Source organism: Carlito syrichta, unplaced genomic scaffold (genome assembly GCF_000164805.1).
Source record: "Carlito syrichta isolate Samal-C Ts95f unplaced genomic scaffold, Tarsius_syrichta-2.0.1 Scaffold287565, whole genome shotgun sequence".
Taxonomy (NCBI): domain Eukaryota; kingdom Metazoa; phylum Chordata; class Mammalia; order Primates; family Tarsiidae; genus Carlito; species Carlito syrichta.
In genome coordinates this window covers 28,503-46,166 of record NW_007231661.1, presented here as the reverse complement: position 1 = coordinate 46,166, position 17,664 = coordinate 28,503, and the positions used below count along the sequence as shown (strand labels likewise).

General features: G+C 41.7%; 1 protein-coding gene across 1 annotated transcript in view; it reads right to left on the bottom strand.

Annotated features, from left to right (window-relative positions):
• Positions 1–17,007, bottom strand: part of LOC103254854 (WD repeat- and FYVE domain-containing protein 4) — a 115,790-nt gene extending 98,783 nt beyond the window's left edge. Inside the window, exons 1-4 of the mRNA XM_008052841.2 lie at positions 16,933–17,007; positions 12,118–12,324; positions 10,843–10,894; positions 7,642–7,808 (exon numbers count right to left, since the gene is read on the bottom strand). Coding sequence (XP_008051032.2) covers positions 7,642–7,808; positions 10,843–10,894; positions 12,118–12,255 — 357 coding nt within the window. The 5' untranslated portion in view covers positions 12,256–12,324; positions 16,933–17,007. The remainder of the gene's footprint in view (positions 1–7,641; positions 7,809–10,842; positions 10,895–12,117; positions 12,325–16,932) is intronic.
• Positions 17,008–17,664: the final 657 nt, after the last annotated feature.

Genomic DNA, 17,664 nt, shown 5'->3' with positions numbered 1-17,664 from the left:
AAACTTGGAGAGTTGTACTTCTCTGTTGGTTCATCTCTGCAACCCTCACTCCCAGTAAACCTCATAGCTAGCTTCCGGGGAATTATGACCTGTGACAATGTCTCAGTATGTACTGCATGTGGCAAGGAATAAGTGGGTCCTTACATAGAATAAATCCCTAAAGAAACAAGTGAATGAATAAATGATTTCTAGATGATGGGAGCCTAAAGGGACCAAGAATAAGGCCAACACCAACATTTTTTTAGATAATTTTGAGCTAATTTCATTTACACAAAAGCAGAACAGATATTTTTCAAAGAGAAAATAAAGGAAGTCCCAGGAGATAAGAATCACACCAAAGATCCATCACCTAGTAAGTGGTAAAGTCTGTGACTGAAAGTAAGTTCCCTGTTCACCTTTGGGAGCAATGATGAGGCCACAGTGGTGAAACCTAGAAAGTAGGCCCTGAGTGCCAGTTGTCCAATTCTTGCATCAAATGAGATTAGTGAAAACCAAAGTCAAAGCCAAAAAGCAAAGATTCACTAAGAGTTTTTCCCAAGATAAGCAATGATCACTACAATTCGGGGCAAGTCCAGGCTGAGCTCATTCCTAAGTAAGGACTAGTCAAGAGTCTTGGTTTCTATAACCAAGCCAGCTGCCTCAGTATTTCCTGAATCTACTTTGTCAAAGGATCTGACCCTCAAACCACCTTCAAAGCCAGAGTCTGATGTGAACTCATTTCCAATTTCATTTATTCATCTAGATCATCATCTACTCCATGTCAGAACCTGAGTCAGGATTTGGGGATACGGGACTGACAAGATATATAGGAATTCTACCCTCATGTGGTTTGAAATCCAGTGGAGATATTTTAACCCACAAACTATTACAGACTATAATACAGACTGAGATTATAGAATTATGGTGATAATGATAAGCCAGAGAGAAACAGCGAGGGCACTATTTTGTGCAGATCCTGATACTTGAAGGATAAAAACAAGGCAGCCATGGAAAATCTGGAAGATTATTTCAGGGAAAAGTGGCATCCAGTTAAGAGCCTAGAAGCAGAAAAGAGGTCAGTATGGTTGAGATGAGGTTGCAAAGAAGGAGTGCCCCGATCAAGGGATGTTGAGTTGTATTGTGGTTGCAACAGAGAGCCAGCGAGCTTGTTTCTGAAAGATGACACTGACAGCTGAGGAAAGTATGAATTAGAAAGGACCAAGATTAAAAGGAAGGTGGTCAGTCATGTTGCTGTTTCAGTGGTCTATGAATGGATAGTGGCCTGGGATGGGAGGCAGAGTAGAGAGGGAGACAAGTTAGTGGGGCTAAACAAGAAGATGGATAATTGACAGGAACTGCAACTAGACTACCTGAAAAGCAAAAGTGAAACAGGAAGGAAGGAGAAAGAAAAGGGAAGAAGATGGAGGGGAAGGAAAGAAGGAAGGGTGGGAGGGAGGTAGAAAGGGAAAGAAAGAAAGAGAAGGTGAAGGACAGAGAAAGGGAAGGTAAGGGGGGAAGGAAGGGAGGGAGGGAGGGAGGGAGAAAGGAAGGGAGGAGAAAAAGGAAAAAAACCAGGAAAGATCAAAGACAGATGTCTACTTTGGGACCTGGGCAATTAAATGGCATTCCCAGCTTCCCTAGTTGTCTTCCAACCACCATTCTTACTTTATTGTACTTTCTTCCAAAGAGATTCTATGAATACATAAGCATGTTTTGTATGTATTCTTTTTGTTTACAAAAAGAGCACATTTATATACTTACAGCTCTGCACCTAGTCTTGTCCTCTAACAAACCATCTTGGAGAACCTTCCAAATAACTTCTTGCAGTATTATCTCACTCCTGTTAACAGTCACAGACCATTCCCTTGCATGGATGTACTACATTTTATTTGACTGATCAAATTTGGGTTGCTTTCAAATATTTTGACATAACAAGCAATTCTATAATGACCATCTTATAGGTATGTCACTGTAAACACATAAGCAAATCTGCAGATTAAATTTCTAGAAGTGGAATTGTAGGTCATGGGTGTGGGCATTTTAAGTTCTTATAGCTGTTTCCAGATTACCCTCTTGCAAGTGACATCATTTATAGTCCCACCAGCACTGTTGGGAGAGTTAGGCCAGGCTGCTTAAAAATTGTCTTCTGTTGTGTCTTTTACAAATGAGACTCAGCAATTCCATCCACAAGGTGAGATATGGAGCCACAGTTCCATCCCTAGTCTATGTGCCTCCAAGCCCTCTCACTTCCACGTGATACTACGTTCCCATTACAACCTGTATGGTGCCTGAAGCAGGATCTCAGAGCAGATATCTGTGTTCTGGTGCTTCCCTTTGGGGAGACTTATGTATCAACCAGAATAGACCAAACCACAAGAAAAAAAAAATGTCTGATGAGAGCTGGGTTAATAGGTTAAAAATTGATTCTGCTAGAAATAAATGGCATTTAAAAACTGGAAAATGAACCCGAGTGAATTATTACCTGCTCTTCCATTTAAATTAGCCATGGGAGTGTTCCTTCCCTAAGTTTACTCACGATTAAGAAATCCCTCATACCATGATTCTATTGATCACTTTAAAGAGCAAAACTTTTGCTTCATAAGTAGAACTTTTTAAAGAATGACTGGATTATATACCATCACTCCCAATGGGTAGATAATAAGAAGGTACCCTAGCTCTGTGTATGAGAACAATCAAGCTATCTGGATATTCAAAAATACAGGAGCTAAAGTCTGAAGGTATCTTAGTTCATTCTCTGCTGCTATACCAGAATGCCATAGACTGGGTAACTTATAAAGAAATTGTATTTATTTGGCCATGGCTCTGGAGCCTGAGAAGTCCAAATGTTGGTGCAGTCATCTGGTGAGGGTCATCCCATGGCTGAAGAATGGAAGGCAAAAGTAAGTGCACAAAACAGAGAAATGAGGCCATGTTCATCCCTTTTATCAGGAGCCCACTCCCACTCCTGCGATAGTGGCATTAAACCATTCATTAGAGTGGTGTTCTCATGACCTAATCCTTAATACTGGCCCCATTCCTTAATACTGTTACGATAGCAATTATATTTGGAGGACATATTCAAACCATAGCAGGAGTCAGCAAGCTGCTGGGAAATTCAGTGATACCTCCCATCAGCACATTCTCCTGAAGTCAGACTTCAGTGGGCACATCTGAAAAGGGAAGGTCAATTGGATGCTCTCTGAAGTCTTCACTGGCATTATTAGTCTTCAATTTAGTGCAACACCATAATTTTATAAGTGGGAACACTGCGGTCCAGAGTAGTCATTGAAGGGACCAGTAACAGAACTACCCATGTATGTATTCTCTTATGTTTATGTGCAGAGTCAGTGAGTGAGTCTACTGCAAAGAAAACTCTGGCCCTGCTGCATTTATTATCTGCCCTTCTACCTACATATCTGCTTGCCTCGACCTTGCTCTTAGTACCTTCTTTTAGTATTGGCATATGGAATAAGTATCCTTATTTTTCAGAAAAGCAAAGATTGCTAAGAAAAAGTTGAGTGTCAAAAACAGGGAAAGGCTGTATAAATAATGTTGGTTACCTATGGACTCTGGCATCACTTTTTCGACCTTGACCATTTTTAGATGGAGTATTCAGTCATACTAGCAATCAAATAAATGTATATTAAAACAATGAGATACTATTGATATGTATCAACTTGCCAAATGTGAAAAGGAATGTAATACATGGATCTCCTTACATCAGTATATCTTCTCAGGTTGAGACAAGGAGCAGGGATGCCCCCTGCCTGCCTTCACATGCCACTTCCACAGTGAGCCTGCAAACAGCCATGCTGCCCACCTTTCTCTGCAGATTCAGAGGAGACCCGGTGGAAAAAGAAGTCGCTTTAGTCTTGTTTGGTTACCCAAGTGTATTGTGAGACATGTTACAAATCCTGAGGAATGTTTAAAGCATAATGCTCATCATAACCTGTGTTCACTAAGGATCCTTTCATTGGTAATAGTTGAAATTAGAGCATGTTTCTAGCCAGGGTAACTCTGAATATTGTGATACCTGGACACATGGATCTTGGGCATTTACTCAGCTTGACAGACTTCACATTCCCAGGCTATTACCCCAGAAGTTTTGATTCAACAGGTGCAGAGTTGGGCTCTAGAATCTGAATTTTAATAAGCAGCCCAGAAGATTCTGATGCAGATGGCAACGCTAGGCTAAGAAAGATCAGGCTTCATCTGACATCAGCATATTGTTAATAATTTATTCATCCCTTTGTTTATACATGTATTTAACAGATATGTTCTAGGTGTTCAGCATGTGCCCACACACTGGTAGGCACAAAGGTAAATGAAACATGCCTTCAAGAAAATTATAGTCTAATGAGAGAGAAGAAAAAGAATATCAAACTATGCCAGCATAGTGTGGGAAAAGAAAGGACTGGCACTCCAGGAGTAAGAGGGGCAGAGGTGACATCAAAGAAGTGATTTCCTAGGAGATGACCCCAAGGTTGAGGTTAAGAACTAAGAAGATCAAAAACAGAGTAGAAGCATTTCAAGGCATAAGGTCTTGAACCAGCAGAACATGTTTGGAGATTATAGGTAGTTCTGCATACTAAAAAGTCAAAAGTGAAGGGTGTGTGCGTGTGTACATATATGTGCAGGCAGCAAGCATGTGTGTACATGCACACCTATGCATGTGTACGTGCCTGTACACGTGTGTGCTCATATGTATTCGTGCATGCATGTGTTTGTGTTTGTGTGCATGTATAAGAGTATGGGAGTTAAGCCCAGAAAAGCCATAGGGTCAGTTCAGGAATGGCCTTGTGTATGACACGTCAAATTGCTATTAAGTAGGAATGACATGTGCAGTTTGCATTTCAGAAAGCAATGGCGCTTCACTAAGACATGGAAAGGTTAACACCCTTCTTTACCTTCTCCAAACAGCCTCAGCTAAACACGCCTGGAAAGAGGCTGGGGGAGTTGCCACTCTCTGATGTCCAGAGCAAAAATATCTCCTTTGAATTGGTCATTTCTACCAGAATCAAACTTGTATTGTACATGGAATTTGTACGGGAAAAAAAGTTTAATTTTTTATGTAGTCAAAGAGAACAACAGCACAATGAGCCCTCACTTGACTCTGACTCTGGACTGGATCTGGAAGCTATATAAGGAAGGTTTCCAGTCACATGGTAACTGACAGAGGCCTAAAATTAACATGCATTAAATCAATCACTCCTGATGTCAAATGGAACTGTTTGTAGAGAAATGTGTTTGTGGTTCTGGGAATCATTAATCAATGATGCAAAGGTGGCACAGAATAATTGAATAATTATCATCCCAGGTATTGCTGGAGGTGATCAGAACTCTGATGATCACACAAAGAAATGAGTTAAGCTGTGACCACCCTGGAACCACTGCACTGCCAGCTTCCCGCAGAGCCAGCATGGTGCCTGCAGCTCCAGAGGCATCTTTCAGGGTCAGGCCACCCAGATGCTTGGGAGGAGGTTATTTCCTGGAATGTCTTCTAGAGAAAAGGCCACATAAGCAAGCGGTTCTGTGATGGCAGGGGAAGGAAGATCTGGGACTCTGATGCAGGAGCATGCACATGTACCTGTCACACTCCTGTCTGGGCCTATTTAACTTAAAAATCTAGAAAGAAGACACAACTCACAAGGTCTCATGGTGACATCTGAATTAGAGAAAGTGCTAGATTATAACAAATGCTTGCTACAAAATTTCTCAACACAAGAGAAGTACCAGTCTGGGAAATGCAGAGGGCATCCCTTAAATAAATACACACACACACACACACACACACACACTCACACACACACACACACACACACACACACACACACCCCTTGGGCAAACTTTCTGTATGTTTGCCTGAACATGTTCATGGTTCAAAGATCAGTGCTCCTATCCTTCCTTCCTCAGGCTCCAGTTCCTGTCCTTGTCTAAAAGCCTTAATGGATCAGGGGCTAAAGCACATACAAGAGGACAGATTGGCATGTGCTTGGTGTGTTGTGTCCTGGACAGAAATGACATGTTGACAATGGACCTGGAGTCCTGTCTGCCCCAGAAATACCCAAAACAGTTACAGAGGAAGCACACAGAGCCTGGAGCTACACTTCCAAGTCTAACAGGGGCAGGCTGCCAGAAATAGGGTGGTGGAGAGTTTATGTAACTTGCCCAACACAGGAAGTTGGAAGACAGTAGAGAAAGGGAAAAATCACATGAAACTGAGAGTCAGAGAGATCTGAGATTAGATCCTAGCAATTCCAGTGGATAACCACACTGGGCTCTGCTTTTGCCACCTTTATAATGGAAATGATCAAGCCTCCCTCACAGGATCAGGTGAGGCTAGACGAGATGCTACCTGAAGAGCACACAAAGGAACGGCTTGTGGCACGTAGCTGTTGACATTTTTGCTAATAATAGCAACAAAAAGCAGAATGAGGTCTGAGTTTGTTCTATGCACTTTCCTCTGCATCAAGCTGTCCTCCTGGGCATAGTTTGCTGGACTCCGCCTCCACGGTGGCAGTGTTAGATTTGCCAAGGCAGCCCATCCCAGTCTCCTGTTCCAGGGGAGCCAACACTCATGCGGGGTCTCCCCGGCCAGCCCCTCCTGGCAGGTGTAGGGACATCACACGCTAAGTGGAAACAGGACGGCTCCTGCTGGTTCTCTCCCTTTCCCATCACCCGCTGGGTTTTGTCCGTTCCTTCCTGCATATCCTGAAGATTCCTATTGCCACAGCAAATGTATGGCATTTCTGACAGCTTCCTGCTGAGCAACATGGAGGCCAAGAAAGACTGAAGCTTAAATACAAGGCAGGGAAGTGAGGAGGGGAGAACAGTGTCTTCCTAGTTCTGTTCTGCCTCAGGGGCTGGAAAAGTCTTGTCACCTGTGAACTTCAGAACTTCCTCCATCCCCTGACAAGACCTCTGAGGGAAATGAGTGGAGAATCAGCAATAGCAAGATACAGACAAGTGTCAAGGGCACCTGTGGGCTACAATAGGCTGGGCTGGGACTGGCTCAAAACCGTGATTATAAACTACAGAACCTGAGAATACGGGGGAGCTAGAGCTCCCCCAGCCCAACTCTAGGGACCCAGTACCCTGGGTTTCCCTAGCAACTGCTCCACAGCCTGCCTCCTGGGCCTGCACACACTTCATCTCCAGGATGACCCTTTGGAGGTTGATGGTGCCACAAGTATGCTTATCCCAAGGCCTAAGTGATGACCAAGGGAAGGCCAAGGCTTGGGGACAGTTTGAACATATGGGCTGGAGCACTAAACACCTTCACCCAGGGCCCCTCAAGGTGTGGAGCCTCTCTGGGTGGTCAGGTAGAGGCCAAGGTGTGCTTAACTACAGGAAGGTCAGGAATTCTCAACTTGAAACTGGCCTCAAAGATTGTTATGAAGAACAAGGTAGGAAGTTGGAGCATATTCCATTTAACAATGTGTTAGCTTGAGTTACATTTTTAAAATATTTTGACACAGGGTATCTAGGCTTCCATTTGCATCCTTGTGCTGGGCCCACAAATTTAGGCCCACAGATTTGCTCATCGATTATTTAGTTGACAGTTTTTGTAGTGAATGGAGATCTTACTCCCCTGTGAATGAAAAAAGCTTGGTTCTCTCCTGTCTGATAATCTTAAAGAATAACCGTGACTGGGTGTATTACCTTTTCTTGATCAATAAGCTCTTGTAAAATAACTTGTCTCTCCCGACACAGTTCCAAGAAATCTTCTGAGTGCAGACTTTCATGTAAAGCAGGGAAGAATGTCAGCTGGGTGCAGTCCACTGCCACCTCATCTGGCTCACTCTCAAGCTCCTTTGGTGTCAGTTCATCTGCGGCAGCATAAAGGGACACGTGGTTTTGGCATGAGGCACTTGATATCACAAGAGCTGGCAATCAGCATGTGCCTACCTCACTGAGAGGAACAGCAAGTTTCCAGGGCAAAAGTGAACAGTGTGGATCTCTCACCATACCCCTGCACTGCTTCTGTAACAAACACCACTCATCTAGCTCACCCTGGGATGTAGTCAACACACTTTCAAGTTGATTCATCCTGGAGGGCCCAAGTGTACCCAGCCCTGACTCCTCTGCAGCTTACCAGTGACTGCAGGACATCATTTCCAAATTCACCCCCTTTAATAATCAGAAACTCAACTCCCTAAAGGCTCATCCAGGATTTGATTTTTCTGAATTTTACTTTGTTCACTCTTTTAAAAGAGTGTAGCTGTTTTTTTCTAATGATAGAAATATCTTCTCTTTTTTTTTGAGTTGGAGTCTCACTCTGTCACCCAGACTGGAGTGCAGTGGCCGCTCCCGGCCACCGCAGCCTCGACCTGCTGGGCTCCGGCGATCCTTCCGCCTCAGCCTTCCAAATAGCCAGAATTACAGGCATGCGCTACCATGCCTGGCTGATTTTTTTGATTTATTGTAGCGATGAGATCTCGCCAAGTTGTTCAGCCGGGTCTCGAACCCGCGGTCTCAGGCAATTCATTCACCTCAGCCTCCCAAGGCGCGGGGTTACAGGCTGAACCACCGAGCCCGACTTCAAATACTCTTGATGACAATTTTTCATTTAGTCCTACCATGATTGTAGCTACTATTTCATCCTAACTTCACAAATTAAAAAAACTGAATGAGGCTAATTACTTTTTCCAAGATCATATTGCTACTAAGAACTAGAGGTAGAATCTGAAGTCTCTCTGAGTCCAGAGTCTGGTCTCCTAATTGTTGAACTGCTTGATTCTACCGTTTACATTTTGGTTTTTTTACTTCCAGTATCTATGTTTTCTGTACATATATGAGTATATGTATATGCACACTTACACATGCACACACCCACACATGTTATTTTCGACATGATAAGAATAATAGTGCATTCAATTTTTCTTCTCTGGTATTTTTTCAATAAAGATAACATCATGAGCACCTTCCCATTCCATAACTTTTTTGAATTGCTTAATTGACTGCATAATATTCTATTATGTGGCAATTTCATAATCAACCAACCTATCTCCTATTTTTTAGAGATACAGACGGTTCTCATTTCTGCACTATCATGACTATACTGTATTGCAATCTTTTTTTTTTTTTGAGTTGGAGTCTCACTCCGTCACCCAGACTGGAGTGCAGTGGCACGCTGCCGGCCACTGCAACCTCGACCTGCTAGGCTCCGGTGATCCTTCCACCTCAGTCTTCCAAGTAGCCAGAACCACAGGTGCACACTACCACGCCCAGCTAATTTTTGATTTATTGTAGAGATGAGGTCTCACCAAGTTGCCCAGGCAGGTCTCGAACCCACGGGCTCAGGCAATCCACTCACCTCGGCCTCCCAAAGTGCTGGGAGTACAGGCTAAGCCACCAAGCCCGGCCTGTACTGCAATCTTTATGTGCATATCTCAATTTATTTCCTGTGGATACACTTCTAGGCAGGGGCACTTGGGTCCAGGTCAAATATATAACTATGTGGATTTCCGGATCCTGCTCCTCCCATCACCTATTCTAAGCAACCACCTATCTGGATCAGCCAGATTGCTCTTGATTGCATAGCCAGAAGGCTATGGATCATTTTATTTGTGCCAAAAAGCTTACCTCTTTGATCTTCTCCCCACCAAAGAGTCCCACATCTGGACAAATGGAAGTGTTTGCTGCTCATAGCAAACCTTCATAGGCTTTTCCCAACAAAGGGAGAATCCTGTAGGCACAGGTACCTGGGAAATGCACAGTAGAGAACCATAGGCCCTTTTTTCTCCCTTGACTGATCTCCCTACACAGGGTCCATGTAGAAAAACAAGGAGCCCAAGGGCGCCGCTTATTGGGAAAGGGAGGACATAGCAGCTCATAGCCATAGTTCACATACAATCAGACCATCCTTTCCATGACAGCACTCTCAGCATTTCCCATCTCTGAGTCATAACAGGCAGGTAATCATTCCAATGTAGAGTTATGGGACTTGGGGCATAGAGAAGAGAGATAAGTAGGTATCACAATGTCATCCCATGTTCTGTGCCACAGTGGGACACAAATCACCCTGGGACCAGAGCCCAGAATCCTTACTTCTGGACTTGTGTTACTGCACTAGCAAGGTACCAAGCTCTGTTCAGGCAGTAAATAAGACAAGCTTGATCAACACTAAGAAGTTGTCATGGAGAAGACAAGAAGAAGACACTCGCTGCAACCTAGGGTACAGTGAAACTTATAGACAGGGAGTGCTCAAACCAAGAGGCAGAGTATTTGGTGGAAACACTAAATTATATGTGTGTGTGTGTGTGTGTGTGTGTGTGTGTGTGTGTGTGTCCATGCCAAAATGATCTCTGAAAATAAACACTGAATTTCTAGCGAATTGACTCAACCACATTTCTTTATGAGAATTACCCAAGTAAAAAGTATTAACAAAAAAATGACTCCTAAAATTTTCTTTAAATTGGGAGATCATGATTATTATATCTGTCATTTTCATAATTAGAGAATTCCATGTAAAAAGTACTAAATATCTATTCTACCTATTTTAATCTAAGTTTTTTTGTCATTTTTCTCCTATTTGTTTTTGGTCACTTACTGAACATGTATTGTTGGGGAACCTTTTAAGGTCGCCCTGATATATTAAATTGGCAAGGTTTCTTCCCCCCAAAATTCTTATTGTTGCAGGTTTCATACAAAATTATTCCCTCAATAAAGCATCTAGGCCTGGAATAGTTGTTTCTTATTTTGCAAGCATAGTAACGAGAATAGTCTCAGTGTTGCCTAGTCCAGTCTTACAGTATTTTCTTTTTCTAAAATGTTAATTTAATACTTTCAATAAGATACTAAAAGTCCAACAATTAAGTTAATTATTAAGGAAAAAAGAAACAAAATTGATCAACTAAATACCTTGGTTTTCAACATTTGTTTGAGAAATATTATCATTTTTGTCTTGGTTTTCCTGAAATAAGACCAGAGAAAAGCAAAATTAAATCCTGTAGACTACATGTATGCTTTGACCTCCCAGTTCCACAAATTCACAAATACACATGCATATGATGCCTTCAAATTATTCAAGACTCATAAGCAAGGAGAGAGGAATGCTAAATCCTAAAGGACCACAATAAAATGCAAATATTAATGTTCATGAGTCAAAGGGGAAAAAACCCACAATCTTCCATTAACTAGGACTTACAGTAATTACCAAAGAAGATGCCAAGATGGGACTAGATAGCAACCTGATGTCTGTGTAGGGGATTTGCTGGAGAGGGTGCAGGCAAAGGATCTGAGGCTGGACAGCATGAGGCACCATATACCAGGCTTCTTGGCCAGCCTTTGGCTTTGTCACAAGCACAGTAAGCAGGTTACTTAATTTTCCTGCTTCCAATTTTTAAGAAATGTATTGAGAGAAAAATATTACATTCCACCAGATAACTATTGACAATACTTAAAATATGCATGTCTACTGAATAAATGAAATATATTTTTATCTTTGGGTTTTATAAATAATTTTTAGCATGTATAAAAGTTTCTGGGGTTACAGACTAGAGAATAAACTCAACATTGTGACTTGAGGTGAATGCAGAAGGAACTATCCAGCATTCCAGTACTTGGGAGGTTACCTTTTAGAATATCTGAAATTATAATTGTTCAATAGGGACATGAAAAACGATTAACAGATTTTTCTATATTCATTATCAAAGGAATCCAACTGACTTCTCATCCTTTAAAAGGCAGAAATGTGGCCAGGCTCGGTGGCTCGGCCTATAATCCCATGCTTTGGGAGGCCGAGGTGAGTGAATTGTCTGAGCCCGCGGGTTCGAGACCCACCTGGGCAACTTGGCTCCATCTCATCTCTACAATAAATCAAAAAATTAGCCAAGTATGGTGGCATGCATCTGTAGTTCTGGCTACTTGGAAGGCTGAGGTGGAAGGATCGCCTGAGCCCAGCAGGTCGATGCTGGTGTGGCCATGAGCATGCCACTGCACTCCAGCCTGGGCGATGGAGTGAGACTCCAACTCAAAAATAAATAAATAAATAAATCATGGGACTCCTCTACATGTAGCTGCATACATTAGCTCTGCTACCTGATAAAAACAACATGCAATGGAAAAGCTAAAGAGCCACTTCCTTACACAGCTCCTACCTGGAGCCACCACTGTCCTGCTGCATCTAACTCCTACCTTGTACTTTCCTGGGCTCAGGGCCTCCAGTGGAGACAAGCGTTTGATGCGCTTCCTCATGCGAGCAGGTCCTTCTCTCCAGTCGAGTTCCCACCTGGAGTAGGGTGTGGCTTCTGCCTCCTGGCCCCACAAGCCCATCTCCCCAAAAAGCTGCTCCTGGATCCTGGCCCAGGCGTTAGCTGCCTTGACATTGCCACATTTCTGCCTCTGGGAAACAGAAAGACAGAATCATCCCCTGGAAACATTTTCCTTATGGGCTTGGCCCCAAACATCCTGAGGTATATAGGCCAAGTCTCCTATGATTTTTTGGGAAAAATAACCCTCTATACACCCTCAGGATCTATAATGCATCCACTGGAGCCAGTACTAGAAGAAAATAGTTCTCACCTTTGAGATAATTTAATACCAGTTGGAAGATAAGAAAATATATCTTTTGGCCTTTAAGCCACAAGAGTGCTGGATGCCAGGTAGAGAGCAACAGGTCCCAAAGGTTCTGAAGTTGCTCATCAGAGTGAATTGCACAATTATTTTATAAAATGTACTACCCTTCGCAAATAATGCTGAACAGACTTCTTTCAATGGCTTGCACTAGAGGTAGAGTAAGAATTACTGGTCCTGACAATAATTGGTTGATTTGAGCAAGGTATTCCATACCTGGATCCCAGAATCTCTATCAGATGAGTGGCTTGATATCCAAGGGACTTTCAAAACCTGATATCATATGATTCTAGAATGTCCAAGGAATGTTCACAGAAGCTAAAACTTTCCATATTAATTAAAATAATCCTACCTAATATCTATGAACTTCTCTCAGATTGTATATGTAGTCTTGGACTATCATACCTCATATTAGAGTATACCACAAATCTTTTTTTTTTCTTTTTTTTTGAGTTGGAGTCTCACTCCGTCACCCAGACTGGAGTGCAGTGGCCGCTCCCGGCCACCGCAGCCTCTACCCACTGGGTTCCGGTGATCCTTCCGCCTCAGCCTTCCGAGAAGCCGGAATTACAGGTGCGCGCTACCACGCCCGGCTGATTTTTTTGATTTATTGTAGAGATGAGGTCTCGCTTCCCAGGCAGGTGTCGAACCCACGGGCTCAGGCAATCCACTCACCTCAGCCTCCCAAAGGCGCGGGATTACAGGCTGAGCCACCGAGCCTGGCCACAAATCTTTATTTTAAAAAACAATACATCAACACTCCTAAACCTATATAGCTAAATTGAAGTTTCATTCATCACCTGTGAAAGAAACAGTTCAGTTTGGTTTCAACAGTAGAATCAAATTTTCAGGGTGAGCTTTTGGAATTAGTGAATATTCAAAAAATTTTGTCTGAAATTTGAATTTTATTTCTTTATAAAATGGAAAGGTGAGCTCTAATGGCAAGAAAAATAACTTAACATAGAAAAAAAACTCATGATTGTGTGTTAGACTGAGACTCTCACCTACTTTATCTCATCTCTTCTTTACAGTGGTACCATGAATACATACTTTCTATCATCCCTATGAAGACTCTTAAGTCTGAAGAGAAGTGACTTCTCTAAAAACCAGCAGGTGACCAACCCCAGATTTAAACCCAATCTGGCTTAAGCTCGAGAGCTACAAGCCTTTGCAGGGGGCTATTATCATTTGATAAGCTCACAGTTTCTGCCAGCATTACTGGTGAACTTTTAGATCTAGCCTTCTGCAAATATGAACCATTTTAAACGAGTAAATTATTCTCAGAACTTGTCAGAGTCATTTCCATGAAAACATGACTGGGGAACAGTGCCCAGCACATGGTCTCTGGCATGTGATGAGCCTGGATCATAGTCATGTTTCTGCAATTTGACACCAGTATAATCTGAATGAGTGTCAGCTTCCTCATCCTTCAAATTTGGTTAATTATATTACCACAGTAATAAAGCCATGAGGTTATGGAAGGATTACATGAGACAATATTTTCAAGAGCTTGATATGATGGTCTTATCCAGCTTAAGTAATTTGTGTTATTATTGTGAATAATGCTAATTCTATTTCAAAAACAGACTATTTTGTTTCTCTGTAATTCCCAAATTAATATTCAAAACAATTATAGCATTTATATAGTACTTCAATTGGTTAATAAGAAATACCATAAAATCATGACTGTCCGAAATTTTTTTTTAAATAGAGATTTGGTCATATAAAATGAACACTTGTTTGGGTGATTTATTTCAGTGGAGATTGTTGCTGTATTTGTAGTGAGATGTAGAGGGATCTTCATGGAGGATGAACAATCCAAAGCTACTAGATTGTTCAGCCTGGGCTTCAAATTGGTCTTTTAAGAGCACCTCTCCACCCCAAGACTTCACCTAAACAATATGGAAGCACATGGGTGAGCAAGTCTTCACCACAGGGTGCACACACTGTCTTGAATAGCTTCAGCCAGACAAATGTATGTCAGTGGTGAGATCACCAAGAAATGAGTGATTGTTTAGTTCATGATAGCAAGTTACATGTGGCTCCAGGACAGTGAATGTCAGATGACTAAAGAGTAAAAGCCCTGAGTTTCCCCACTTGGAAAGGTGCTCTGAAATGCCGTTGTTTCTGCACAGTGTCAAGTCCTCTTTCAGTTCAAACTGCAAGTGGGCAAATGCCACACCCGAGACTCACAGGCAGGGATTTTGTTATGTTGGGGCAGCTATGATTTTTGACTGATTTTGTATTTGATTTTCCTTTGGACAATCAGTCCTTCCCTACTTTCAGTCTCTGCTGCTTCTGTGGAGCTGACCCCAGCCCTGGCCTCAGGGATGAACACTTCACACAAGTCTCACTAATCCCAGATGTTGTGAAAGGTGACAGGATGGACTGATGGGCATTATCCCCCAGTACTGGGACTGATGCACTCTGGAGCTCACACAGAGCAAGCATGGATCTTGATCTAGTTCTGCTAAGAGTATGAATGCTTGGATCTAGTTCTGCTTGAAGCCTACTTGTCTCTGCATTTTAAACAAAACATTTTATTTGTTGCCTAAGCCAGTTTGACATGATTTTCTAATATTTACATCAAAGAGAGCTTTGACAAACACTTAATGAGTAGATAAAGACCAACCAATAAGTAGAAACATCCCGTTGATCCCTGAAGATCCCAAAATAGAGGGACAGAATAGTGAAACTCATATACTAAAAGAAAGGCCAGGTATCTTACAAAGATGACAGGCATCTTACAAAGAGCTCCAACCACTAAAGACAATTTTAATGGCATGGGCAAGATGAGTCATTTCTGTAACTTATGATGAAGACTCAATATAACAACAGAATGGCCTAAGTATGTATCAGATAGAACAAAGCAGCTGGACCACAGAAAAGAGAATGAATATAACTTGAAAAAGGGAAAGTGGAATCTGAACAGGGCCAGGGGAAAAGTGACTGTTTTTGCCAGCACTCCTGGAGTGAGAAGAAAATTGACTGATTAAGTATCAGAGTTGCAAGATTTGCTGTGGATATAATGATGGGATGTAATGATGCTTGATTAATTTCCAGGGCAGTTGGAGCTTGTGCAGTTGGAGAAACCAGACATACCCACTGATCCATCTGCCTGTGGCCAAGAGCATGTTCTGTATACCACAAACATCCTCTCTCACACTGCCATGCCTGACAATCTGCTACCCCATTACTCAGGATAACCTGGGAGGCAATGTTACCAGACTATGTGTTTCTGGGGTGCAGGCTGCACATCTCATGATCCCCTTATCCAAGGGGCATGTCATGGTCTGCCAAATGAACTTAAATGGGGGAATTAGACCGAGTGCCTTGTTTTCAGCAGATTAATGCCTCTTCTGTTTTCTGATACTTGATACCATGTTTCACCCTTTCGATGGGGTGTATCCATTCTCTACCAGACACAGTCTGTGTGCTTCATACTTGGTAAATCGTCAAAGGTAGGAAGTGTTACCCCATTATTGATGAGGCCTTGAGATTCAGACTCTAGGCTTAGGAAGAGACACACCTGGGATTCAAATAAGACTCTGAATGACTGGAGGGCCAGTGCTTTTTGACTAGACTATACAACAGTCACTCCTAGATAAGGGCTTTAATATCTAAACCTGTCGTTATTAACAGCAACCCATTGCACTTAGAATAAAATCCAAAAACCCTAATGTGGTACAACATCTACCTGCTCTGACCCATACTTAAATTCATCTTGTTTCTTCCCAGTGCAGATTCCCCAAGACACTTCTTCCAATGAATCGATGATATCCAACTCTTTTTTACCTCGGGATCTTTAAACATGCTCTCCTCCCTAGTCAAAAAGACTCTCTCTCAAATACTTCAGCCCATATTCTTTCTTCTTCAGATCTTAGCTTAAAGGTCACTTCCTTAGATAAGACCTCTGACCCACCCAAATTAGATTTCTCCCCTATGATAATTTCTCATTGTCCTTGTGATTTCCCCGCCTAGTGCCCAAAGTTATGCCTACTAACTTGTGAATTTATTTAATGTATAGCTTTCCTTTACAGTGAAGTTGTCTGAGAGCAAGGCTTACAATTACACTTTTAGATCCCAACAGAGTCTGACGCACCCTGGGTTTTTGATACCTATTTACTGAACACATGAGTGGATGGATACAAGGCTTATCTCCGCATCTGCTGACAGTGTGGGTTGTAAGCCCATTGCACAGGTCATGCAAACAGAACTGAATCATTGATGACAAATTACTGATTTAGACAATCTAGAGCTTAAACCAATAGCCCTTTTTTTGGGGGGGGTTCTGTTTTTCGTATTGTTTTGTTTGTTTTTTAGGTACAAGATGGAGTCTGTCTACTATGTAGAGAAAGGATGTGTTTTGTCTCTTACCTGTACATGGTCTTTGAATAAACAAGCATATAGTTCCTGTCCTCTTCTTCTATAGTTCTCTATACATGACACAAAATCCTGGAGAAAACAAAGCACAGCTTAATGATAGTTGTGATTTTACATAAGAACTTCTCTATGCTGATCAACAGGGGGATAATGGTTATAGTATTTAGTGGCCAAATCAGTCAGAGCAAACTAATAAAGACTTTATCTATTAGTATGTGACATACTCACATACAAATTCAAGTACATTTCTATAGGCTATTTCCACTCCCATCTATAATTTAGCTAGCTTGTAGCAGCTCAGCCTTTCTCCCAAGAATAACTACAAAAATCTAGATTTGAAAAATCTGTCTTAAGACAGGAAAAACTACCTAGAGAGCTAAGATTTGAGGAGATAATAGTGTGGAAAGAAAGAAAACTCACTAGAGTGTGGCCAATATTTATGTTTCTTTCTTTTTATTTGGTCCTTGAAATATTTTCAAATTTTCAAATGGTGCGAGAGATTGAGAAGGCCATAAAAAAAACTTTAGTTAATGTAAAATAACAGGCATAATACAGAGTATGTTATTTTATCACAGTGGAAGGAAATTAGAATTCAATTAACAGAAAGAAATCTGGCAAACTCAAAAATAATTGTAAATTAAACAACACACTCCTAAATAATTATTGGGTCAAAGAAATCAAAAGAGAATATGATGCTTTTTTCTTTTTTCTTTTATTTTAGATTCA